We start from the raw sequence: 24,409 nt of genomic DNA, 5'->3' as shown, positions 1-24,409 counted from the left end.
GCAACTGCTAATCAAAGCTCATCAACAAATAGTACATCTTCAACCAGTGAAGTCACTTCTTCTCTTTTTTTTACTACAATGTCATTCACTGCCAACAATAGCTTATCACCTAATAGCTCATCTTTTTCAATTGATGAAATCACTTCTTCCTTTTCTCTTACTGCTAGTTACAGCTTACTGTCTGATAGTAGTACTACATCTTTTTCATTTAATAAAATCACTACTTCTTTTTATACTAATCCTACTACAATGTCATTTACTATATCTGAATCAGAACTATCAACACCAGCTAGTGTATCCCCTACAGCCAGTGGTATTGATATTACATATATAGCACTCATAGGAGGGCCTATAGTTGCTTTGATAGTCTTTACATTAATTGTCATTTGTTGCTGCTTGTGTGTCATTTGGAGGAGGCGAAGCAAAAAGAAAAGGTCATATAATTTAAAAGGTATTTTATACATGATACTTTTTAATTTCTTAATTTTTATAGTTACGGAGTTGCTTAGAGAAGAAACTTGCTTAAAGACAAGTGTTTCATTTTTGAGGTGCTTGATTATAAATCAATTATCTATTAAAACATACACCCTAAAATATGAGCTGGTTCTCATTACAATTTTTGGTAAAATGATGCTGATGACCCTGTACTATAGTACAGGGGATTTTGGAGCAACTTTAAAAATTCATAAAAAAACTCTATTTTGATCAGAATCAGCTCAAACTTTATACACCATGTAAAAAAGTATATGCATCAAATAAAGCATAAAAATGGAGAAACTATTTTTGACAAATTATAGACTAGCAATTTTTAAAAAATTAATTTTGTTGGAACTTTCCACAAACATGTATGTGTAGCAATATTATTTTTTTATAGGAGGCCATCGCTCAAAGCATCCTCCGTATTAGAGCCATACACAGGACTAGAGATCAGTACATTTAAAGTAAAGCAAACCTCACTTGGAGAAAACAATGATAGCACTAAAAAGAGCGATCATGGAAAAGAAAATAACTCAGGGCAAGAAGACAAGAGCATGAAAGCAAGTAAAGACCAACAAGAAATTGGTATGCAAATGCTAAATGAACATATTTTACTAATTCCCTTTTATACAGAAGATAATTCTGGTGCTACTAATGGTATGAATGTTAAGGAATCAATGGACGAAACCATGTATCAAATACTCCAAACGCTCGCTGACAGCTAAATGATATCCCATAATGATAGTACTATATATTAGAATCTGTTAATTAGACAGAATGCATGCAGTTGTAACAAGTGTTAAAGTTGTGCAATTATCACTGTAGTGTTATAATAGTGTTAATTATCACTATCACTAAACCCACCCCTTTAACATTATTCATTGCCTTGTGGTTGTCTTGCACTTTAATAATTGATTTCATTGCATAGCAATACTTATGATAAAAAGAAATGAAATTTATCAGCTCCAAAATGAACAGGGAAAAATATAAAAATAATGGGGGTTATTGCACACAGTGCAAGGAAGGCTTTATTAAATAAGCCGTAAATCATATAATTGCATTCCAATACTCTACACACAGTGCAGTAGCATTCAATGCTCTTATAACATAATAAAGAATAGCTATAGTGATATAATGTTAGGAACACAATCTGTATCTCTGAGGACTTAGCTCTCTTCCTACTGACTCTAGCTTCTTTCCCTTTGTCTCCGGAAGGAAAGCAGCAACAAAGGCAAATGAAGCAAGATTAAAGAAAGCGAATGTCCACCATGTTATGGCTCCATCAAACCCAGCACACAATAGATAGAGGCCAGCAACAAAAACAGCACAGAGCCAGTGAAAAGCAGACAATATACCGCCAAGGGCTCCTCTAACATCAAGCGGTATCAGCTCTGGTATCAGTATGTATGGTATGGAATCAAACCCAATGGAGACTCCAATAATGAATAAAGCTAGTGATGCAATCATTAGGTAGTTCATTGAAGGACACGGCATACAATCGTTATCAAAGTAGCTACTCACTCCAAGCCCTCCAGAGCTAATGGACATGATTAAAGCACTGACTACCAGGAGTATCTTTCTCCCAAATAAATCAACCACTAAGATACTCACGAATGTCAGTACCACTTCAGCCACCCCTACAGTCATCAATGCAATGAATTTCACATGTTTGAGTCCAGCTTTCTTTAGTATGGGGTCAGCATAGAATATAAGAGCATTGATCCCTGAGAACTGTCTAAAGAACATTATAAACATCAAGAGGACGAATGGTAGCCAGACTTGGCGCTGCTTAAACTTTTTTATCACTTGACAAAAGGAGAGATCACTCTGCATCGCAACAGCATAACTTATCTCCTCAAATTCTTCGTTAACATTTCCTCTAGGCCCACGCAATTGTTTTATGACTCTCATTGCTTTCGCAGTATTTTTCTTCATTATCAGGAAACGCGGAGACTCCGGCATAATTATTGTAGCTAGGAAGATAATAACTGATATAATAGCAGCAATGAAAGCTGTGTGATAGAATTTGATAAAGGACACCATTCCCAAGCTATACACAAGCAGTATGCCAATATTCATGACAAACAGTGGTAGAGAGCTGAATAGTCCCCTAAGAGCAGGGGAGGAGACTTCTGCAATGTAAACCTAATGAAGACAATGATAGTTTATGACCCCTCTTATGATAAGACTCTTATCTTTGAAATCTACTTTTCACACTGCACACACATATCTCTCTCTTTTCAGTTCTTTCTTTCTTTAACTTTTTTTCTCTCTCTCTCTTTCTTTCTTTCTTTCTCTTACTGGTGCACAGAACATTGACCATCCAATCCCAAACCCAGTTAAAAAGCGACCAATCAATATGACTGCGTCAAATGCAAGCTTGTTTTCTATGAAATATGTAGCACCTATTGCTGACCATCCAATTGTACTAGGTACTGCAGTGAGCAATAGGGAGGGTTTACGTCCTATACAGTCGGCAGACCAGCCAGCAATCAACCCACCAAACACTGCACCAATGGGAGACATAGCCTAAAGGGAGAGAGAAAAGAGAGGAAATTTAAAATGAGTAATTTGCAAGAGAGAGGGTGAGAAGAGAAAGGAAAGAAAGTTAAGGTGCAATTGAAGGCATTAAGGGCAACTCCAAACAAAGAGATGCACCACAGCACCAGCCCGACCCTTCTAATTATATACTCACTCCAAACAATCCCTCCATTAGTTTATTGTGCTTAAAACTCCTGGCATCACCCAGACCTCTTAGATCAAGGATGGCCCATGAAGGATAGGCAAGAGTGTATCCGGCTAGTAGAGATGTAGACGCGGCCATTACAGAGAACAGGGTGACGGCCCATATTCTTTGCTGTTTGCTGCATATTTCTTTCTGAATAGCTTTCCATGCTGGAACGTTTCCATTGGAGGACAGGCTGGACAGCAGAGGGATTTTTTCATTGTTGATGGCTACTGGCGTGGTAGCCATATTGAATTGCTGCGCATCAGGCTAGCTGAGTTGCTTGCTGATTATAGGAGGGGCTCATCATAGATAATAGAGTAAATGAAATTATCATTTACTCTAATATCTATGGGCTCATTAAAATATAATGAGCCACGCCTATAATTAATTTTAGACTGTGGGTGTAAAAATGCAATCCTAAAAAGAGTTTCTTGAACATAAAAAATGTAATAGTATTATTTAGTAATAGTCATGTTCATCTTCTGGAGCCTCTTGAGTTGTTTCTTCTTCATTACTTTCAAGTGCAGTATCTCCTTCCTGCATTTCTTCACACCCAGTAACATCAGCAGTATTATCATCATCATCAGGATTCAGAGGCAATGGAATAACATTTGGTAGCTCTTCATACTCTACTGTATCTAATTCCTCATATACAGCTTCAGTTTCAGCCTCTCTCTTCACATCATATGCTCTATTGTGTCCTAATATTAAGCTCCTCTCTCCTCCTCTTCCATATGCTGTATTGACTCCAAATTCAAACATGATATCCTTTAGCTCATCATTGGCTGCTCTGTTCTTTTTAGCCTTACAAGCTAACACTATTATTATTGGTATTAATATCAGTAGTACACATGCTATTCCAGCCATAAATGATGCAATTAATGCTATAGCTATAATAACTATTGTTGTTAAACCTGAGGCTGCAGGTTCTGATGATGGCACTGATGTTGCAACTGATGGTGCAGTTGATAATGCTATTGCAGTTGGTGCACTATTAGTTTTTGTTATTGATGAGCCTTGAACTGTTGTAGTAACTACATCTATAAAAGGAAGAGAGTAATAAAGCATGTTGCCGTTAGCACGTATATTGCCACAATGCATATATTGTTTTTATTATTTGTTTACCTAAAATAACTAAGGAAACTGTTCCTTTTAGTTCTGTTCCAAGCATAACACAAGTATACTCACCATCTTCATCAACATCAACTCTCAAAAGTGTTAAAGTACTAACTACATCACCTTCAGTTGTACTTGCTCCACTCTGTGATACTCCAGCCTCATTTGATACCACAGTACTACTGTAATTCGAGTCTATTATCATACCTGATTCATCTGTCCATTGTATTGGATAGTTCAATGGTAGGTAACCAGTGAAATTGCACTGTAAACTGACATTACTACCAGGTACTGCTAACACTGGGTGGGATAGAGTAAACACTGAACCTACATGAATACATAGTTACAATAATGCATTATTTTCACTTACCATTAAGGATGAGATGGATATTGTTTGTAGTAGGCATTTCTGGCTTAATTGAGTTAAAAGGATTACCTACAGTATCCCCAAATGCCAGATAAGAGGCAGTGCAGGTATAGTTCCCAGCATCACTATAACTAACATTAGATATTGTCAGTGTACTAGTTCTTGTTGTATCTGATAGCCTAATGACTCCATTAGTAACTGCTGGTCCACTCCATGACCAATGAAAGGTTCCATTATTATCCACTGTACATGATAATGATAGTGATGATTGAACCATATCTTGTACTATTGTTTCATTTGGTGACAGAAATTGAATAGGAAGTGCAGGAAATGAAGTACCTAAAAATATAACAAAAAAATAATCTAGTATTTTAATTTCACATACCAGTGTTTGTAAAAAACCGCATTTCACTAATAAATGTTTGAGTGGATAGAAATGATGAAGAGAAAATGAATTGGAAACGAAAGTATTGATAAAAGAACAGAAAATTCTGTGGTGTTAACATAATTAATGAGAGAACTTGCACATTATCATCACTGCCTGACAATTCTGAATTATCAATGAATGTGGATGCTACAATAATGTAGCCAATACCATTATTAGATACACCAGTTCTAATATCTGGTAATCCATATCCTCCTGATGGATTGTAATAGAAATATATATCAACTTGAGTGAAAAAGTAATTTGGTGATCCAAAGTTAAACTCCAAATCAAATGATTTGTTCCATCCCATGAAATTGTCAGAACTAAAGTTCATTCCTTCATTAGTTACATTATCAGTCAGTCTAGCAGTATTAGGACATATTGTTAAACCTCTAATCTGACCACCATTGCAATCAGTTGTAAAGGAGCTACTAAAAGGACCATAAGTGGTTGGTGGAGTTACAAGATAGTGGGTTGGTGTTACTGTGATAAGGAAAAATTATTATATCATTCATTATTGCTACCTTACCTTGAATTCCATTACATGTTTCAAGAACAATTGCCAACAAAATAATAAAGAGCATCACTAGCTATGAACTTCCAATAACCACTGATAAAACACCAAAAAGGTCTTTTTAGGAGAAAAAACACTAGTAAGGGATGCAACAGTGAAAGCTCCAATGGTGACAACAGGAAACTGAGTTGACAGGAAACTCCTCCAACATATGTTATATATATTGTCAAGAGTGGATAATTATCCACTCTTGATATTGTGAATTAAATCGCAAAATTAACAGTAAATAAAAAGAGAGAAAGAGGAAGAGAAGAAAGCAGAAATTGAATAATAATAATAATTGTTATCATTAACATTAAAATTCAGCACTCACAGTCAGTACATATATAATAATAATTATTAATAGCATCATTAATAATCAATAGTAATAAAATCTAGTCTTGTTACACGCAATCATTAAGGCAACAAAGGTGTCTTTTCTCCAGCTCCTGGCGACTTTCGAGGATAAGTAGGAGCACCATATCCACCATAAGCATCAATCTCATTGACATTACCAGGTAGCTGTGGATAGACCCCATTACTGCTGGGTCTCGTCTCATTAGGACTGTACTGTACATTATCTTGTGGAGAGTAAGGGACTTGTGTTGGGGGAGGGGAACCCTCTCTTGGGTCTTTAGGATAGGCACGTGGTACCTTTACACATGGGACAGGAGGACCTATTGGAATGGATAATAATTCAGCAATGAAGTACACATACATACAGCATATGATAGCTGTACTTGTAATTTGGGGAATGTTTTTTTGAAGCTTTTGGTACACATAACTCAAAAATTATTCGTCAAAATCAACTCAAACTTTCTACACAGCATAAGGACATCAATATGCATCAGAAGATGTAATAAAAATTGGGGGTGATTTTGGAGCCATTTTTCAGGAAAAACCATGGGCTATAGCCTTGGGTATTTTTCAAAATTTGGTCATTAAAAAAAAGTGCCCATAACTCTAGAATTTGAACTCGAAATCGGCTCAAACTTTCTACACAGCATAAAAACACCAATATGTATCAAAAAATGTAATAAAAATAAGGAAAAGTTTACAATAATTTTCTTCATTGAAAACTTACCAACAAAACTAAGCAGTATAGGTAAGAATATGAGACCGTGAGCTGCACCAATACAGACCATTGATATGTACATCCTGAAATAGTAGACTTCAAATAACTGAGACTTGGCAAAGAATAGGATAAAGACTCCTAGGAACTTGGTACAAGTGATACCACTAACAACCTAAAAAAGAAAACAAAAAATATTTAAAAATACTTCGATGCATCTACAGTATTATACTAAATACCTACACAATTTTTAATTAAAAATATATTAATTTTTATACCTGTACATACATACATGTACTGAATATTATTTTTATAAAATTCATCATTATTCTTATTCCACTTACAGAGCTGCCCATATTAGCCAGTGAGGAGTGTGCTCTTTCTAATCTGGTCCCTTTCTCCATCATGAACCAACGGACAATATGCGAACAGAACTCGACCGCTATACCGACCGTCATCACAAGGTTGACCAGTGAGACTGCATTGGCATTGATATCAGCATAAACCATGACTCCGCCCATATGAACAATTATCATAAAAACGACCGAAATGATTATGAGCGCGCCCCATACATCAAAACCAAGCATAAAGACTGTAACTAGGAACACAGCAACTGTAGAAAAAAAAAAGGATAGGATAAAAGCAAAATAAAACATACATGTAAACACACTTGTGTCCCCTACATCTCTCCCTCTTTCCCTGTCCCTCTCTCTTCTCTCTCACTAACGTAGTGATAGTCCGATGTTAATACCCATGTCCCAGTATATGTGTAAATATTGTTCGTAGTACACATAAAAGACGCTGTAAGCAAACACTTCATGGTCCAACTCTCGCGTCAGGTTAACCGAGAGCTCGCGTGCTTGTTTCAAAGCAGCAATAAAATCAGAGGAATTACGTAGTATAGTGTGATAAGTCATTGCATATGAAGCTATATATATAAAGAGAAGAAAATTAAATTATTATTTTGTAGTATATAGATGTATGTATACAGTACCTCCAATTTTCATTGTATCGTAATCCACTACAACTGCCGAGTTGTAAGCAGCGTGTCCAGCAGCAGCACAATTTGTGTCAGGATTAGCTGTCAAGAAGTGTAAGAGATTGTTCAGGAAAGCTGAAGAATTGGGCCTATTGCTTCCAGAATCAGGTGGCAAACAATGGACACAAGTCGAATTAGCAGCTGAAGAAATAAAGATAATAATAATAATAATAATAATAATAACAATAATAATAATAATAATAAATTAAAAAATATTTCTGCATTACACATAGATTTACAATGTAAGTGCATTTATTATTAATTTTAAATAATAGCAATAATAGATAGTAGTAATCAGGTGGCAAACAATGGACACAAGTCGAATTAGCAGCTGGAGAAATAAATAATAATAATAATAATAAACTTAAAATTATTTCTGCATTGCACAAACATTTACAATGTAAGTGTATTTATTATTAATCTTAAATAATAGCAATAATAGATAGTAGTAGTACTAGTAGTAGTAGTCTTACTATCATTTGGATGGCTGCAAGGTTGGTCAGGTCTACCTGGCACATGGCCACAGCATGTACTGGTAGGATCAAGCCACTCAAAATAAGCGTCAAGCCATATTGAAGGAGGCTCTGCTATCCTTGTACTAAAGAGAAAGAGAGAGGAAAAAACAAAGAGAAATGTAACTATTAATGTACATGATAATGTACATATACATATATATACATGTGAAGTGAGTATAATAGGAAATGATTAAGAGAGACACCATCACTTACTGATTAGATATTCTCGAGGCTATTGTGATGATTGTACCATAAGACATCTCCTCGCAGTCTGCTCCTGTGCATATTTTGTTCTGCTGGTGGACGTCGGTATAATTAAACCCGTCCTTAATGACAAAGTAAACGGGAGGGCCGATGTGAAGATAGGCATTCATGTCAGAGAAATAATCCTGTAAATACGAGTCCTGGAAATGAGAGAAAAGATATGACACATAGTGCAATATGATTGAACTAATAAAATACACTGCATGTACATGTACATTACAATTATGAATGTACATGCATGTACATGTACTATGACTATGTTTTGAAATATATGTACATGTACGTGTAGTAGATACATGTATATATTGAAATTACTTTAGGTAGTGCTTGTCTCTGATCCAAACCAACAGACACCCACGGGATACTAGCCAATGAAGCAAAGAATGACAATCCAAAAACTAACATCTACAAATTAAAAAAAAAAATAAATAAATGTATGATAAATACTTGAATATGCATACACAGTACTGATGAACATTAGTATCTATGCCCATACAATATCACTACACACTTCCAAGACTCACCCAAATTGGCCGTGCCAGAGGATGTAGGACAACATAGCGAGTCCATATCTTCTTCATGAACAGGAACAATAGCGACGGCTTCTCTCTCACATCAGGCAGGGAGGACTTATCAATCTTGAAGCAGCAGAGGATGTCAAAACGATATCTGGCCTGTCTCATTCCATCTAGTGCCATTACTGATACAAACGCCGTTATCTGAGAAGAAGAGAGAGAAGGAAGATTATCATAAAACAATTAGCCCAAAGCCCCATACTGTACATGTACATGTACATGTACATACATGTACATGCAATACTTAAAGAGAGTATCAAACAGCTACATGTATATACTATACTCTTACATCACACTCTATGAATTACTCACTTGTAATAAGAAATTAATGAAAACTGCTACTCCAGCATATAGAGAGAATGACCTCACAGCAGGCATTGATGACACAGCTCCCAGTAAGAATGCTGCTGACTCAGAGGTGGCAGTGAGCAAGAGAGAAGGAGACACATCAGACAACGCTCTACCAACTAACTCCTCAACTGGTAGACCAGGAGACTTACTCCTTTTACGCTAAAAGGAAGAGGAGAGAAAAGATAATACAAGAAACGATACATGTATACATTAAATTAAATAATAATGATTATATACATGTACATGTTCATGTAGGTGACTTGACCCTTCATTGTTGGATTGTTACTTAATCCTCATTTTGTGTATACACACATACATGTATATACACATAAAGTATCAGGCCACTACTTTCAATAATCACTGGGTCAAACCGTACAAGTTTACGCATGCACATCACATGCTAGCGTGCATAGCAGCTGGCACTAATGATATTCATTCTCATTGTATCTGCCAACAATAGAACAACTGAATAGGTAGCAAGATCAGCGATGACACGTTGCAACATGCACAGTACATGCATGTATAATCAATAGTTGAACTGATACATGTATATGTATCTGTGACATACAGTACAGGTATCATAGTACCTCGTATGAATGGACCATAATGAAGAGGTTGTCAACGCCCACGGCTAAAACGAGGAATGGTACGACCTCAAGAATGATGAGTGATCCCTCGACTCTTGCATAGCTCAAAAATCCAATGGAGGATAAGACAGCAAGAAGAACAATAAAGACACCAAATAGTCCTAACATTAACTTGAGATCAATCTAAGGAAGGGAGGAAGGGAGAGAGAGAGAAAAGATTTAGGTATGTAAATTTTAAATACAGAGGCAAGTAAAAGTAGATGTAAAAGAGACAAAAAGGAGAAAAGAAAAAGAAGAGAGAAAAGATAATTAGATAGTAAAGATCAATGTACTGTAGGGACTAGCAGCTTACAAAGAAAGTTTTGAGTGTCCTAATGTGTCCAAGGAAGATAGCAATGTACAAGAACATGACAACATAACTGATGGCGATGGTAGCCACATCTGTCTCACTCTCTCTGTTTATCTCATCAGTAATGGCACGCTACATGTACACAAAAAGAACATTATAATAATTAAATAATTATGATGAAATTACATGTACATGTAATATATATCACATGACATTACAGTCACATGATAATTGACCCCTCATTGTTGGATTGTTACTCATTCCTCATACACATTACAGTATCAGGCCACTACTTTCAGTAATCACTGGGGTCATGTCAAACCACACCCACACATACCTCGGCAATAAACGAGACTTCAATCAAGTTGCTCTTGTAGCTCTTGAGGTAATCAAGGTAAGCCTTTTCCCAAGCTTCGGCCATACCATTCTTCTCATCGTCAACATGATTGTTGACAACAAAGGTTATCAATAGGACTTTAGCAGTTGTATAATTAGTACCTATAGTACAATAAAGAGGACAATACATGTAGAAGCAGTCACATGATAGTCACATGCTAACCTTCAAAGTCTCCAAAGGCAGTGTTGGGATCAATGGGCCCTCCATAAGCTCCAAGACAAGGAATCCTCTGCCCTTCATCATAGTTACTGTCTAAAAGAGCTGTTGGATTCCTGGAGAAGAGAGAGAAATAATGTTTATGTATACTGTACATGTTATGGACATGAATATCTAATTAAATAATAAAGAACAGTAAACATGGCAATGAAAGGGAAAATTAAAAAATATGAACATTTAGACTCAAATAAAATAAATAAAATAATGTACATGAAGTATTATACATGTATGTATACTCACTTGCTGCAATAGTCAACATGAAACGATGCATTCCAGTATACATCTGAACCAAAGCCATCACTGTACTCTATCCTTGTCCTATTGTTTTGAAAATAATTGAAGACGCTCTCAATCGTGCAGTCGTCATAATCAGGATACAGAGGCTTAAAGCATATATCCTTTAGTGTCACGTTGACAGAAGTTCCATTAGCATAAGTATAATTACTGGTGATGTTCATCAGTGCCTCTTGAAGATTGAAAGCTTCAGTGAAGACATCTTTATCCAAGATAGGGCCACAGTGTAGCAGTAACCCATCAGCATTTCCATGCACCGTGAGTGAATAATCATAAGCTTTGCCCGGCTTTACTTTTATGATGACTTGCTCCGTACGATAAAAAGGAGAGAAATTCTTATCAAAATAGTTCTTCTCGGTCCTGGCTTGGCTGTTAGGGGCAGACCAAAGCTTCACGGGGTCTGTCGTAACATTGAAAAATACAATTCCGGCAGAAAGAGCGCCAGTGAGAAGCAAGCAAACAGGTATGACAATGAACCAGTACTTGGAAGCAATTTTACCCCAGAGATAGAAAAATTTCTTGATACCGTATTCCAGCTTAGAGCCAAGGATACAAGTGAAACAAAACAGTGATGTCTTCTCATAATCATCCCTAGATGGAGCATCAATATTGGGTTCATCAGCATTAATACTCAAACTGCTACTACTAGAATCCAACTCTTCATAATCAGAGCCTTTACGCTTATGAATGAATATATACACGCCCCATATGAAACAAGCACTAGACACCATCATTGTTAATAAGAATCCAACACTTCCTGTAATGGTAGTATAAGCGTATAACTTGTACTGAGATGGCTCAGGAACAAATGGTAATGGGCAAATGTCAGGACAATCACTGCAGCTGCATTGATACTTTGATTTTTCGTAACAGGTATGCAATGAACGGTTAAGGGATGTCATATTGCCACCAGGGTCTGCGGTACTGTACAACATTGTAAAAGGAGCTTCATTAAAATCAAGAGTAGGATCACCAAGGAAATCAAACCACAACTGGGCAGTGCAATCCTTACGGCCACACAGAACGTCCATGACTTTACCGGATTGTTCCGGATAGACGACATTTTTACACGAGTTAAAGATCCTCTGTCCATAGTCATCTTCATAATAGACAGTAACAGTGTCTATGTAAGTGACAGTTGTATTGGTACCAGTCAATGTACAGTTGTATACACCAGATTGACCAAGTTTATCAATCGGTTTCATGAATTTGGACATGTCAGGGTCACAGGTCGTGGAGCAAAAGTGCTTCATAAAGTTGTCAATGCAAGCCGGACACCTCGCAAAGAGAGAACGAGCAACTTGAGTCTGAGTCGCAAGATCAGCGAGCTGATCCATTGAACAGCAGACACGTGGGTTAGGATTATCCTCTACTAAATACGGGCATGTCTTTTGTAGTAAATCCATGAACTTCTTGTCAGACGTAGGATCCTTTGGTGGTCCGTTGTAATAACAGTTGAAAGGTTTTTGTGTGAGTGAGTTGAAGGCGCATTGCTCATACCACGTACAGCGACCTTCGCCTGACTCGAAATGTAAATCATTATAATTGATTTGATTAGGGAGACCGGAACAGAGTGGAACTTTTTTTGAAGCAAAAGTGAACTAAGAGAGGAGAAAAGATAAAAAGAGACAGGTGTTATTATAGCAGATAAGGGTAGGCGTCTCATTTCTCTCTGTTGTGTGATAAAATTAACCTCAACAAGTTGACCAAACATAACCACTCTACAGCAATGCAGCCATTTAACTATCTCATGCCCTCATCTTTTTCTTTCTTCTCTCTCTCTCTCTCTCAGGAAATGAAGTAATTATAAGTTTGTATATACATTCATTCACAAACACCATAACAACCTAGCAACTAAGAGGCAAGATGTGACATATGACCCCTTCTTATAAACCACCCCTTGTCTTCTCTCTTGAGATAAAGGGAGAACTAATGATATATGTGCTACAATCAAGAATACATGTAGATAATCAGACAATTTATAAGAGACAAGTAATGTATTGTAAATCATGTGACATATTTAATGTGTAAACACACACACATTGTATTTATTAAATAGGTGTAAAACTAATATCATAATATGGCACTGTGTGCACCAAGAAAGAAACAGAGCAGGATTCCCTGGCTCAACTTACGCTAAAAAAGGCGAGTGCCAGTAAAGAGAAAGTGGTCAATAATTTCAATGTCATGATTCTGCCTCGCTAAGGTACAGAAAACCTATAAAAAAACACAAGGAAATTAGCCGATAAAATATTGCAAAAATATCTACCTTTAGAACAAGGAGAGGGGAGGAAAGGAGATGCTACTGACGTGGACAGACTGGCGATTTGGGCGAACTCTGTTCTTTTTACTTCACGTGTCGACTGATGAATGAGTCGATGATCATACGATCAGTTCAATCATTTGATTAGAATAATCCGGTTATTCTAGATCTTTCTGTAAAACGCTCCGTATACTAAAACAATAAACATTGCAAGCCACACCTACTTTAATAACCAAAGCCCCGCCCACTACACTACAAAGTTTTTATAATAGTTCTATTTCTTTCTTTTTGTCATTATTTAGAGCAATGGCAGAATCATTGATTCTCCCAAGCGAAGACGAGTCAGTACAAGCGACCAATGATGATGCAACAAGCAGCAAAAAGTGAGAATTTTACAAATGTAAAGCCACACCCTTAATCAGCCCCACCCACATCTTTATTTTAGATATGCAGTTGATCAAGGATATTGGAAAGACGATTACGTTCAGTTTTTTTGTCGTTCAGCTGAGAAAAGAACCCCAGAAATATGTCGGGGATATTATGCTAGAGTCTTAAGCATACAAAAACTATTAGTAAAGTTCTTAAAGCTTACGTCATGTGACTGTCACGTGATTAACCTGGGGGCAGGATTTGACTCCACCTACTGGACGATGAGGGACAGAGGACTCACACCTCGGACGTACATAGACATTGATTTCCCAGAAGTGAATAAAAAGAAGTGCCAAATAATTAAAAAAAGAAAGCAATTGCTTGAGCCGTTATCTAAAGACTCCTCCCACTCAGCCACACCCACTGAAATAAGTAAATTACCCGATATTTATTCATTCATAAATTATTCATTAGGTAGTACAGAGCTTCACTCTGCCCACTATCACGTGCTCTCATGTGACTTACGAAAAGTTGGCGAACTATCAAAGAAACTCTTAGACCTCGGATTTGATACAAAGTAGGCGTAGCTTGTAGAAATATCATTTTATTCTAATTAATGCCCAGCACACCCACGTTCATATTATCGGAATGCGTACTTGTCTACATGTCCTCAGAGTCCTCTAATCCAATTATAGAGTGGGCGGGGAAAACATTCAGTACTGCGATATGGATCAATTATGAGCCAGTAAGGACCTGACCACACCCTCTAATTAATTAATGTTTTATCATGTTAGATTTTACCAGACGATCGTTTTGGGCGGACAATGTTGAGTAATTTAAAATACAGGGGATGTGCCTTATTAGGAATAGACTCCTGTCCTGACCTCACATCACAAGTAACTGAAAAATATATTGTCCACACATTTAGTATTATTACCATATTTGGAGGCAAAATGTAATTTGGAACAGGTGTATACATGAACTTTGGCAGTGTTGTTATACTATTATATATACATATCATACTGGCCAATGATGCCTTTTGTGATAAAAGGTCAAAATAAAAAACTAACTAATCCCATTAGATTAGTTTACATAAACAAGTGCTAAGTAGGACACAGTCACAGACAGACATGTACATGCACCACAAACTGTACTAATATCCAATAACTATTGTACATAATTATATCCATGTCTGTATTATTGTTTCTATGTAACTATCATTCATGTGTTACTTTTTGCTGAATTTACAGAGACAAAGATTCCTAAACTATGGTTGGAGTCATAGCTGGGCTCTTGACATGTGTCAAGTGTATTCTCTACTACCGAGAGATGACGTGGCAAGGTTAGTACTGGTCATGTGACTATCACCTGACTCATGTGACCAATCAGAATAGAGAGACTGGATTTCCTTGACGAGAAAGAACTTCTAACACAGCTGCTACAGCACTATACACTTAGCTGTGGCTTTAAAGACACTAAAGGAATTGGTAATGACATTTATACAAGATGTTGTCAATAATTTTTGTGGAATATTTAGGATTAGAGAGAGTCAGTTTAGAAGACAAGACATTATGATGCTTTATTTTAATGTTATTTTTTAGTAAACAAAATATCAGTGTTCAATTTAAACTGGCACACTAATTGCAGCTGTTACTAGTGGCAGGATATCATTCGTATGTTTCTGCCAGTTCTTGATATCTTTTGATACTGAGCACCATGTCTCGCCATGACGCGGCTCAGCCTGAACACACCTCTTGAGGACTTCATCTTGTTGCTCCTGGAGAGAGAGAGAGAGAGGAGGGGGAGGGAAAGATTGAGAGAATTATAGTTTAAATAATACCTGTGTTCCATGGGCTAATTCAAATTTATAATAATGAGCCCAGGTGTCTCCCTGATCAGGATCAATCTTTATTGCTCTAATAAACCACTCACGACATTTACTGATCTTCCTCTCCGTCCAAAACAACCTACAAAACCACACCTACACACCCAGTCTGACCGCACCCTCTTACTTTGCGACCGCTAGTAATACATGTGGGTCGTGTTCGCACTTTTTGAGGGCGTCGACACTCTTGGTCTTTCTTTGTGGGCGTGTTGCCATAAAGATGGACTCCGCCCATAGTTTACCAGAGGAGGGGCACTCTTGAAGTGCTTTTGCCATGAGGTTTTGAGCTATCGGCTTCCTATCACCTCGCATCTCTAGCCTGATGGCCTCCAACCTACAAGAAATAATTTAATAATAAATTGTAGTGAAATAAAGTGAATTGATGTACCAAAGGTCTGGCGATCGTGGGTTCTTAAGTCTTGCTTTCTCTAGCACTGATCTTGCTTTGGTTGGTTGACCTGACTTCTCCTCCAAACGAGAGTAGAGGATCCAGAGAGGGAGAGAACCGGGACACTTCTTTAACTGAAAAACACGTACAGTGTACATTCAATACAATAATAGATGATAATAATAACAACTACACTTACTGCATCAATGTAAGACATTCTTGCTTCATCAATCTTTCCCTCTTGCTCGTTCATTTGTCCTAGCATCATCCACAGTTTAGCAAAGTCTGGATGTTTCTCAAGTGCATCTCTTGTTAGTTTAAAAGCCTAAAACAACAAACAGGATAAGCTCTCCATATTAGAAAGAGGAGTACAATGTATATGTACATCGTTCTCATTCATTCTATCTATAGTATAGCTGTATCTATAGTCTATCTATAGTATTGTCTCTTACTTTCTCCATATTATTGAGTACCCATTCCAGTTTCACTGACTTCATCATTACTCTTGCAGTACCTGCACTGGCCCATGCCTTCTCCAATAGGATCCTAGCTCTCTCGAACTCGTTGTTCTCACTCTCAAGTTTAACGGCAGCAAGCCACACCTCTTCGCTATTAGGATTAGCTTGAAATGCCAGAGAGAGTATAGAACGAGCGGAAGGAACGTCACCCTAAGTATACAAAGGTACATGTATATGGAAAAATACAGAAATATACTAATACATACAAAGGTATGCAGGAATATACTGAGGTATACTAGGACTTACAGCGAGCCATTTAGATTTAGCAGCCATTAGCCAAAGGACTTCAGCTTTAGGACAATTCTGAACTGCTTTCTGTAGCAAAGCCTCTAGGGACTCTCCAGATCCATGATCCTTCTCAAAATAAGCTGCCTCAAGCCATATATTCTTCTGCTTTGGAAACACTGTCAGCATATGAGCATATATAGCCCGGGCACACTCATAGGCTTCGTTGGCTGCACACTAAAGGGGGTGGAGTCATTAGAGGTGTGGTTTGTGGTTACTATGGTAACATACGCTCTCGGCATCTTCCGTCCATTGGTCTAGTCTGTCTTCTTCTTCAATGCCGTAGCCAATAACTAAGCGACTGAGAGAGGATATTACAGTATATTATTATTAATGATAAAATAATTTAGTTTTACATGATGGCTTGAGCAGTGTGGACTGATCCAGACTTGTTTGCTTCCTCTGCCTCTTTTATCCACTGGTCTCTGTTGATCTCAACACCATTGGACTGTAATGAACTTATTGCTAAGAAAAAAAACAAACACGAAATGCTTAAAAAAAACTGTTTTTGAAAAATTTAAAAAAAATCTTAAATGCTTAAAACTGCTCAAAAATGAAAAGAAACTTGTAACAAAAACTTCAGTTTCTAATTTTTTTCATCTCATTCTCTCTCCCTCTCCCTCTCACCTCTTTCAATGATCTTGCTGACCATGTGTATGTTATTCTGTGACTCCTCCAGTCTTGCTGCTGATATCCAAATCTTACGATCGGTGGGTATATTCTCACGGGCTTTATTTAGAACTTTACGCGCATTGTCATAGTTTTCAAGCCGAGCCAATGCCAGCCACAACTTAAAAATTTGGAAAAACAACATTACGAGACTTTAAAACTTTCCCGCTTACCTCAACGCTAGCAGGACAGCACTCAACAGCTCTTCCTAGTAATATTCTTGCATCTTCTGGTTCCTCTAGCTCCACAGCTTCCTTCCATAGTCTCACTGATGACGGTATGTTCTCCAATGCCTTGCGTAGGACTCTTCTCTTTGCTGGTACGTCCGATTCCAACTCAACAGCTTTCAGCCATATCTTCACTGATTGCGGTATGTGGCCTATCGCCTGAGCAACTACTAGCTTAGCATTCTCAGGAGGCTACAAAAATAAACATACAATATGGAAACTATAGATCATTATAATTAGGTTGGATTTAGCTATGGTAGTACAGGGTTTCCCACAAGTCAGTGGATTAATTTTTCAACTTGCTCAAAAATTGGGCCAACGACCCTGTACTATTATAGGGTATTTTGACAAAAATCACAAGGAGACAATTTTCCATTTTTATAATTTATTCTGATAAAAAAAATCTGGGAAAAAGTCCCTGTGCTATAGTACAGGGTCATCAGCCAAATTTTACCAAAAATGACTAGGAGAGAATTCTCAACTTTTATTACATTTTCTGATACATATACATGTTCTTATGTTGTGTAGCAAGTTTGAGCCGATTCCGATCAAGTTTGGATTTATTATGAATTTTTAAAGTTACTAAAAAATCGGGCCAAAGTCCCTGTACTATAGTACAGGGTCATCAGCCAAATTTTACCAAAAATGACTAGGAGAGAATTCTCCATTTTTATTACATTTTCTGATACATATACATGTTCTTATGTTGTGTAGCAAGTTTGAGCTAATTCTGATCAAGTTTGGATTTATTATGAATTTTTAAAGTTACTTAAAATTGGGCAAAAGACCCTGTACTATATAGTACAGAGTATTTTGCCAAAAATGACAAGGAGAGAATTCTCCATTTAAAAATTTTTTTCTGATACATATACATGTACTTATGTTGTTTAGCAAGTTTGAGCTGATTCCAATCAAGTTCAGATTTTTTATGAATTTTCAAAGTTATTAAAAGATCGAGCCAAAGTCCCTGTACTATAGTACAGTGTTCTTGGCAAAATTTCACCAAAAATGACTAGGAGATAATTCTCCATTTTTATAATTTTTTCAGATACATATACATCTTTTAATGATGTGTAGCAAGTATGAGCTGATTTCGATCAAGTTTGAATTTTTTTACGAATTTTTAAAGTTGCTCCAAATTCCATGTACTGTACTATAATATAATGCTTTTCAGAAAACCCTGCATTAGTAAAGAATTGTTTTATCCATATTAATCACCTGGAGTCTTATTGATTCTACCCACACATCCTCATTCTTAGAGCACACTTCACACCCCCTCATTATTATGTTTCGTGCCATTTGCATTCTACCGGTGACCTCCTCCAGTCTAGCGGCCGCCACCCACCCGGGGGCGTGGTTTGGATTAGTAGTAATAACTGACTTTAACAACAGACGAGCTTTTTTGACATCACTAGAAAACGTAGTAAAAATAGTTATAAATATACATACGTGTTTCGCATTATTACTTCACATCTCCTGATGTTTGAGGTGTAATGCTATTCAAGTCAGTGAGGTATCCTTTAGGATCAACAACAGTTTGACCAGAAACGGAATCAGAAACCTAATAACAAATAAAACAATACTACGATGATATTATATAAGTAATACATGCATTATTATTATATAAAACAATACCTGCTCTCTCTTCCCTTCTCTCTCTCTCTCTCTCTACCTGGTCTAGTTTTATCCCCAGCATAGAGTTACGTGCTTCTCCGATTTGATTCAAGTCGATACGAGTTGACGTAGAGACTCCCGGTGTCATGGTCCCCGTCATAGTCCCTGGATAAGGGGTTGCGAACCCTCCCAACAACTGTTGCTGTTTAGAAAGGGAATTATGACCACCTGCAAGAGCCCTCTGTAACACAGAGTCAGGGACTGGAGTATAGCTACATGTATAAGTGAAAGATCATTAATTAATAGGAAGGTAGTGTGTTCAGTTTAGTTGTTGTTAAGTTTTAAAAAGTTTCTTTAGCGTGTTTCATTTACCGGTCTGGTCTTATGTGAGCGTTTCTTTGCTTCTTGTTACGAGCGTCGCCAACTTCCGGGATATTCAACCAGTCATCATCTGAAACAACAGCCAATTGACGCTAAGAAAAATAAAGAGAATAATTCTCCTCCTCCTGCTCTCTCTCTCTCTACCTTGAGATCAGAGAACTGTTGCTGTATTTTTGGCCTCTCTTGTCGATATTTTTCAATCTCTTCCTGAAATTTTTTCTCCCTCCTCTCTTTCCTCCTGTCGTCCATTCTCATGTCAATCGTGTCATAAATCTGATCAGCCTCTCTGTCATCAGCGTCATAAGGACCTGACGAAAACAGGCTACCGCCATAACCTGAAAACTAACAGGGAAGAGAGAGGAAGAGAAAGTGAGAGGAGAAAGAGAGAATTAGAAAGAAGTATAAATTATAAAGTGGAGATTTTTATTGAAAAATTTCTTACTCTACCTCATCATAGTTTGCATCGTTAAGATCCTCTTCTTCCGGTTCTGGCGGGTCGTCATCGTCTTCATGTGGGCGTGCCTTCTTTTGCAAACGGGCGTGCCTCTCGTCACTAAATTAGAATGAAATTAATTAGACTTGCCTACGTTGTTTTTTAATGAAAAACTACTCACGGAACATCAGTTGCTTCACGAGCTGGCCCAATATCTGATCGAGTGGTAAAGCCAGTAGCACTTTTTTAAAGAGAGAGTGGGGCAAGAGAGATAGGAAGAATTGATAAAAATTAATTTTCTATTAATTAATGCAGGGTCCCTTACCCTCTTCCTAGTCCTGGTACGTAGCCAGCAGGTGCTGGTTGACTTATAAAAGCTTTTCTTTTCTTTGAAATGAGAGAAATTGACATACTGAGACTAATCAGGCCATGTGAAGTAATGAATGGGAGGAGAAATAGGCGTGGAATACACATGACGTCATGGCAAAGCAGCGCGCGCCATTTTCCCCGGGAAACTTAATTTTTCCCGGGAAACTTAATTTTTCCCGGGAAACTTTATTTCTCGCGGAGAATTTACCGGGAAACTTCATTTTTCCCGGGAAATAGTTACCTAGCAACCATAATTGCGTATAATTTTTATAACTTAAAAGGAGGAGGGACGCCCACGTCCACGTGGAGTAGAATGTTGTCCAGTTTCCTACAGAGAACAGTTTTTCACAGTATAAGGAGAGGAGCTAGCAGTAGAGGAAGATTTAGAAATTTTATCAATATCAGTCCTGAAGTCAAGGAGGCTCTGCATTGTGGGAAACCAGTGGTTGCCTTGGAAACAACAATACTCACTCATGGAATGCCATATCCTCATAATAGAGAGTCAGTATACTGAAAAGTATACGGAAATATACAATGTTATACTGGATTTGCTATAGAACGGCACTAGTGGTTGAAGAAATTGTTAGGAGTCATTCTGTTGTCCCAGCAACCATAGGCGTCATTGACGGAAAGATTCATGTTGGTATGGTAACAGTTTGTGGGTGTGGTCAATTATTTATATTCTAAACAGGCTTGACGAGTTCTCAGTTGGACCAACTAGCTGATCCAGAGGAACCAAAAGTCAAAATATCTTGTAGAGACCTTCCGGTTGCTTGCAGTAAGGTATTTGTTATTAATATGTATCATGAATAAAAATAATAATAATAAAATTGGGGATGATTTTGGATGTGCTATAGTACAGTTATAGTACAGTGTATTTTAGAGAAAATGGCATCTTTTTTAAAATACTCATAACTCAACAAATTGAAGTCAGATTTGGCTCAAACTTTCCCATGAAATTGCAAAATCATTATTATTAGTTGTAATAATTATACATGAACATGTACCTGTACATGTATTTTTTTCTTTCAGGGATTATCTGGTGGTACTACTGTCTCTGGTACATTATTCATTGCTAACAGTGTCAATATTAAGATATTTGTTACTGGAGGAATGGGAGGAGTTCATCGCCACGGAAACATAAGTACACCATTTATAACTAGCTTAATAACTACTCAATAACTTTTAATCAACTAGGTTTTGATATCAGCTCTGATTTAACTCAGCTATCTCGTACTCCAGTGGGTGTGGTCTCGTCTGGAATCAAATCAATACTTGATATCCCTCGTACACTTGAATTATTGGTAACGCCATACATTTACATGTACATTGTATTTAAATATGCATGCATTACATGTACATTTTTTTGTATGTAGGAGACATTAGGGATCACTGTAGTAACTTTTGGACCATCAAAAGAGTTCCCGGCATTTTTTACGCCCAAAAGCGGTTGCTATGTGAGTAATTAATTAATTAATTGATAATTAATTGATGGTTATTGTTATTTTTGTCGCAGGTTGACAATAACATGGAAACTCCATTAGATTGTGCTAGACTATTAGGTATGCATCTATTAATTGATTTATTATTAATTTTTAAATTAATATTTACATGTACTGCTAGACGCTAATGCAAGACAGGAGACTAATAGTGGTCTACTAATAGCTGTTCCCATTCCAACGGATGTGGCTTGTGAAGGCCTGGCAGTAGAAGATGCTATACAAGTGGCTTTGAAAGAAGCAGAGTGAGTGATGATTATATTTTAGCATTAAGTAATAAATTTTAAAATTATTATTAAATCATCATATTATTGTTCATAGTACTAGTAATGTAACTGGTAAGGAAGTGACTCCATTTATACTTAAAAGAGTTAACGAATTGACAAAGGGAGAATCACTAAAAGCCAGTAATGAAATACACATAATAGATTCAGCACTCACCACACTCTCACCATTAGATATTGCATTGATAAAGAACAATGCTTCTGTTGGTAGTAAGATTGCCAACGAGCTATCCCAATTACGACAATATCCTTGTGAAACTCGACACTTTATTCCGCCCATGCAAAATTTAACCACACCCAGTAATTATCAACCGGTCATTGTTGGTGGGAGTATTATTGATATTGTTGTTAAAGCTAAGACCACACCCATTACTGTAAGTAGTATTTTGATTTTTAAAATTATTATTTTTGATAGAGGGAGGGTACTATCCCTGGATCATTGTGGAGCTGTGATGGAGGAGTTGGTAGGAACATTGCAGGTACATTGACTGAATATCATGCAAGTTTACATGTGATTATAGTATAATATTATTTTGTTTTACTTGGTAGAGTATCTAGCAAGAAGAGACTGTAATCCTTTACTGGTGTCTGTTGTTGGAGAGGATGAAAATGGAGGAAAAATCAAGAGGCGTTTGACAGAATTAAAAATGGTAAGATTGTATATTTATTATATTTTTATTTGCTTTTCAGTCAACAAGAGGTATCCTGGTGAAAGAGGGAGCTTCCACTGCCTCTTACTGTGTTGTTCTTGAGGAATCAGGTGAAGTTCACTGTGGCATAGGAGACCTTGAAATTAACAAACACTTGACAGTTGATTGGGTATTTAAATTAATACATAAATTATTTTTTATTAAACATTTTGCAGGTGAAGCAGTTCTCTACTGTTCCCCCGTCATTCCTTTGCTTTGATGCTAATATTCCAATTCATGTCATCACATATATCTGTAATACCTTCTCTCAATACAATACACCAAGTGAATCACTTACTTTCTTATATTCTTGATCTTTGCATGTGCATGTATATCTCTATAGTATGGTTTGAGCCAACTTGTGTTCGTAATTCAGTCAAACCTATTACAAGCGGAGTCATTGATAAGATTACTTATGCATCTCCTAATCTCTCCGAACTTCATTGCATGCACAATTCATTAGTTGAGAATGAGAAGCAGGCACCTCCACTGAATGGTAATATTAGTATTACAATATACTCCTATTATTATTATTCATATGCACACAGTTTACATATATGTACATGAACATTTTAAAAATCTTACATAATTCTTATTTTTGTAGTATCCAATCTTGAAGACATTATTAATACGGTCCTTTCTCTCTCCGACCCTCTCCTTTATAATGGCATGCAGAATCTTCTGGTGACCCTTGGTACCCACGGTCTCATGTATGTCACAAAAGACGAGGCCCTTCTCTACCCCTCTGCCCCCTCTGGTTATCCAGTCAGTATACTTAATGTCTCTGGAGCTGGAGACTGGTAAGTTGAATCCTTAATTTCTCTTTATTTTTATCTTCTCTCTCTCTCTTTTTCTCCCTATTCCTCCATCATTTTCTTCTTTTTCCTACATCATCATCTCCCTCCTCTTTTTCAGTCTTGTTGGTGGCGTTATTTCTAGTCTGTTGGAAGGTCACTCGATCGATGCATCGATTAAAATCGGTTTGCTGTCAGCTCACACTTCATTAAGATCCTCTGAGACGGTAGCGATACCTAATCAAACTGACTTTGGTGACTGGATGAAAGTGGAATCAATCATTTGTAAAAGAAAATAATGAAATTTTTATCATTAAAATTATATTTTTCGTTGTACGTGTATTACTTAGTCAAAATATTAAATTATAAAAATATTAACAGAGTCCATCAACTCTTCCCTCATCCTCCTCTTCAT

The 24,409-nt window shown here is 37.0% G+C and overlaps 6 protein-coding genes across 6 annotated transcripts; 2 read left to right on the top strand and 4 right to left on the bottom strand.

Annotated features, from left to right (window-relative positions):
- Nucleotides 1–1,354: 1,354 nt before the first annotated feature.
- On the bottom strand, nt 1,355–3,468 carry LOC100636991 (facilitated trehalose transporter Tret1-2 homolog). Its single transcript, XM_003384807.3, has 3 exons — nt 3,173–3,468; nt 2,779–3,006; nt 1,355–2,622 (listed from the first exon to the last, which is right to left on the bottom strand). The coding sequence occupies exons 1-3, from the start codon at nt 3,449–3,451 to the stop codon at nt 1,615–1,617; spliced, it is 1,515 nt and encodes a 504-aa protein (XP_003384855.1). The 5' UTR covers nt 3,452–3,468; the 3' UTR covers nt 1,355–1,614.
- Nucleotides 3,469–3,601: 133 nt separating this feature from the next.
- Nucleotides 3,602–5,699, bottom strand: LOC105311958 (uncharacterized). Its single transcript, XM_019993978.1, has 5 exons — nt 5,645–5,699; nt 5,074–5,598; nt 4,692–5,027; nt 4,331–4,648; nt 3,602–4,245 (listed from the first exon to the last, which is right to left on the bottom strand). The coding sequence occupies exons 1-5, from the start codon at nt 5,697–5,699 to the stop codon at nt 3,665–3,667; spliced, it is 1,815 nt and encodes a 604-aa protein (XP_019849537.1). The 3' UTR covers nt 3,602–3,664.
- Nucleotides 5,700–5,848: 149 nt separating this feature from the next.
- LOC100636865 (Niemann-Pick C1 protein-like) lies at nt 5,849–13,708 on the bottom strand. The gene is made up of 17 exons (XM_019994006.1): nt 13,597–13,708; nt 13,463–13,544; nt 11,274–12,928; nt 10,980–11,089; nt 10,758–10,918; nt 10,424–10,552; nt 10,072–10,254; nt 9,446–9,643; nt 9,083–9,277; nt 8,874–8,963; nt 8,508–8,698; nt 8,253–8,377; nt 7,735–7,920; nt 7,468–7,668; nt 7,085–7,353; nt 6,753–6,915; nt 5,849–6,345 (listed from the first exon to the last, which is right to left on the bottom strand). The coding sequence occupies exons 2-17, from the start codon at nt 13,514–13,516 to the stop codon at nt 6,086–6,088; spliced, it is 4,170 nt and encodes a 1,389-aa protein (XP_019849565.1). The 5' UTR covers nt 13,517–13,544; nt 13,597–13,708; the 3' UTR covers nt 5,849–6,085.
- Nucleotides 13,709–13,804: 96 nt separating this feature from the next.
- LOC100636740 (leucine carboxyl methyltransferase 1-like) lies at nt 13,805–15,588 on the top strand. Its single transcript, XM_003384805.2, has 8 exons — nt 13,805–13,973; nt 14,036–14,391; nt 14,434–14,536; nt 14,584–14,704; nt 14,754–14,855; nt 15,210–15,301; nt 15,349–15,446; nt 15,497–15,588. The coding sequence occupies exons 1-8, from the start codon at nt 13,897–13,899 to the stop codon at nt 15,532–15,534; spliced, it is 987 nt and encodes a 328-aa protein (XP_003384853.1). The 5' UTR covers nt 13,805–13,896; the 3' UTR covers nt 15,535–15,588.
- LOC100636614 (pre-mRNA-processing factor 6-like) lies at nt 15,460–20,818 on the bottom strand. The gene is made up of 19 exons (XM_011404179.2): nt 20,685–20,818; nt 20,541–20,600; nt 20,374–20,479; nt 20,071–20,268; nt 19,918–20,018; nt 19,604–19,817; nt 19,398–19,492; nt 19,150–19,342; nt 17,878–18,123; nt 17,663–17,825; nt 17,392–17,500; nt 17,267–17,336; nt 16,997–17,212; nt 16,685–16,900; nt 16,432–16,557; nt 16,233–16,366; nt 15,972–16,178; nt 15,800–15,926; nt 15,460–15,736 (listed from the first exon to the last, which is right to left on the bottom strand). Exons 1-19 carry the CDS (start codon nt 20,768–20,770, stop codon nt 15,584–15,586), a joined length of 2,820 nt encoding a protein of 939 aa, XP_011402481.1. The 5' UTR covers nt 20,771–20,818; the 3' UTR covers nt 15,460–15,583.
- Nucleotides 20,819–20,995: 177 nt separating this feature from the next.
- LOC100636487 (pseudouridine-metabolizing bifunctional protein C1861.05-like) lies at nt 20,996–24,396 on the top strand. Its single transcript, XM_003384803.2, has 17 exons — nt 20,996–21,229; nt 21,286–21,371; nt 21,420–21,511; nt 21,761–21,872; nt 21,926–22,032; nt 22,105–22,185; nt 22,245–22,290; nt 22,352–22,472; nt 22,549–22,634; nt 22,686–22,885; nt 22,927–22,990; nt 23,061–23,161; nt 23,202–23,330; nt 23,377–23,485; nt 23,544–23,696; nt 23,805–24,000; nt 24,116–24,396. Exons 1-17 carry the CDS (start codon nt 21,042–21,044, stop codon nt 24,291–24,293), a joined length of 2,049 nt encoding a protein of 682 aa, XP_003384851.1. The 5' UTR covers nt 20,996–21,041; the 3' UTR covers nt 24,294–24,396.
- The last annotated feature ends 13 nt before the right edge of the window (nt 24,397–24,409 follow it).

The sequence above is a fragment of the Amphimedon queenslandica genome, unplaced genomic scaffold (assembly GCF_000090795.2).
Source record: "Amphimedon queenslandica unplaced genomic scaffold, v1.1 AMPQUscaffold_13484, whole genome shotgun sequence".
In the NCBI taxonomy this organism is placed as follows: Eukaryota; Metazoa; Porifera; class Demospongiae; order Haplosclerida; family Niphatidae; genus Amphimedon; species Amphimedon queenslandica.
This window is presented reverse-complemented; position numbering and strand designations above follow the sequence as displayed.

Bases quoted from the DNA above. Each gene is read 5' to 3' on its own strand.
- LOC100636991 (XM_003384807.3), bottom strand. From the start codon at position 3,451: ATGGCTACCACGCCAGTAGCCATCAACAATGAAAAAATCCCTCTGCTG. The intron at 3,007-3,172 runs GTGAGTATATAA...CTCTCCCTTTAG, and splicing joins TAATGGAGGGATTGTTTGGA to GCTATGTCTCCCATTGGTGC. The intron at 2,623-2,778 runs GTAAGAGAAAGA...TGTCTTCATTAG, and splicing joins GGTCAATGTTCTGTGCACCA to GTTTACATTGCAGAAGTCTC.
- LOC100636865 (XM_019994006.1), bottom strand. From the start codon at position 13,516: ATGACATTGAAATTATTGACCACTTTCTCTTTACTGGCACTCGCCTTT. The intron at 10,255-10,423 runs GTAAGCTGCTAG...TCCCTTCCTTAG, and splicing joins GGACACTCAAAACTTTCTTT to ATTGATCTCAAGTTAATGTT. The intron at 8,378-8,507 runs GTAAGTGATGGT...CTTTCTCTTTAG, and splicing joins GCCTCGAGAATATCTAATCA to TACAAGGATAGCAGAGCCTC.
- LOC105311958 (XM_019993978.1), bottom strand. From the start codon at position 5,699: ATGCTCTTTATTATTTTGTTGGCAATTGTTCTTGAAACATGTAATGGA. The intron at 5,599-5,644 runs GTAAGGTAGCAA...TCCTTATCACAG, and splicing joins AACATGTAATGGAATTCAAG to TAACACCAACCCACTATCTT. The intron at 4,246-4,330 runs GTAAACAAATAA...TTCCTTTTATAG, and splicing joins AGTTTCCTTAGTTATTTTAG to ATGTAGTTACTACAACAGTT.
- LOC100636740 (XM_003384805.2), top strand. From the start codon at position 13,897: ATGGCAGAATCATTGATTCTCCCAAGCGAAGACGAGTCAGTACAAGCG. The intron at 14,392-14,433 runs GTAAATTACCCG...ATTATTCATTAG, and splicing joins AGCCACACCCACTGAAATAA to GTAGTACAGAGCTTCACTCT. The intron at 14,856-15,209 runs GTAACTGAAAAA...CTGAATTTACAG, and splicing joins GTCCTGACCTCACATCACAA to AGACAAAGATTCCTAAACTA.
- LOC100636614 (XM_011404179.2), bottom strand. From the start codon at position 20,770: ATGTCAATTTCTCTCATTTCAAAGAAAAGAAAAGCTTTTATAAGTCAA. The intron at 20,019-20,070 runs GTAGAGAGAGAG...TATTTTTCTTAG, and splicing joins AACAGTTCTCTGATCTCAAG to CGTCAATTGGCTGTTGTTTC. The intron at 15,927-15,971 runs GTAAGAGGGTGC...GTGGTTTTGTAG, and splicing joins GTATTACTAGCGGTCGCAAA to GTTGTTTTGGACGGAGAGGA.
- LOC100636487 (XM_003384803.2), top strand. From the start codon at position 21,042: ATGTTGTCCAGTTTCCTACAGAGAACAGTTTTTCACAGTATAAGGAGA. The intron at 22,186-22,244 runs GTGAGTAATTAA...TTTTTGTCGCAG, and splicing joins CGCCCAAAAGCGGTTGCTAT to GTTGACAATAACATGGAAAC. The intron at 22,635-22,685 runs GTAATGAAATAC...TCTCACCATTAG, and splicing joins GGGAGAATCACTAAAAGCCA to ATATTGCATTGATAAAGAAC.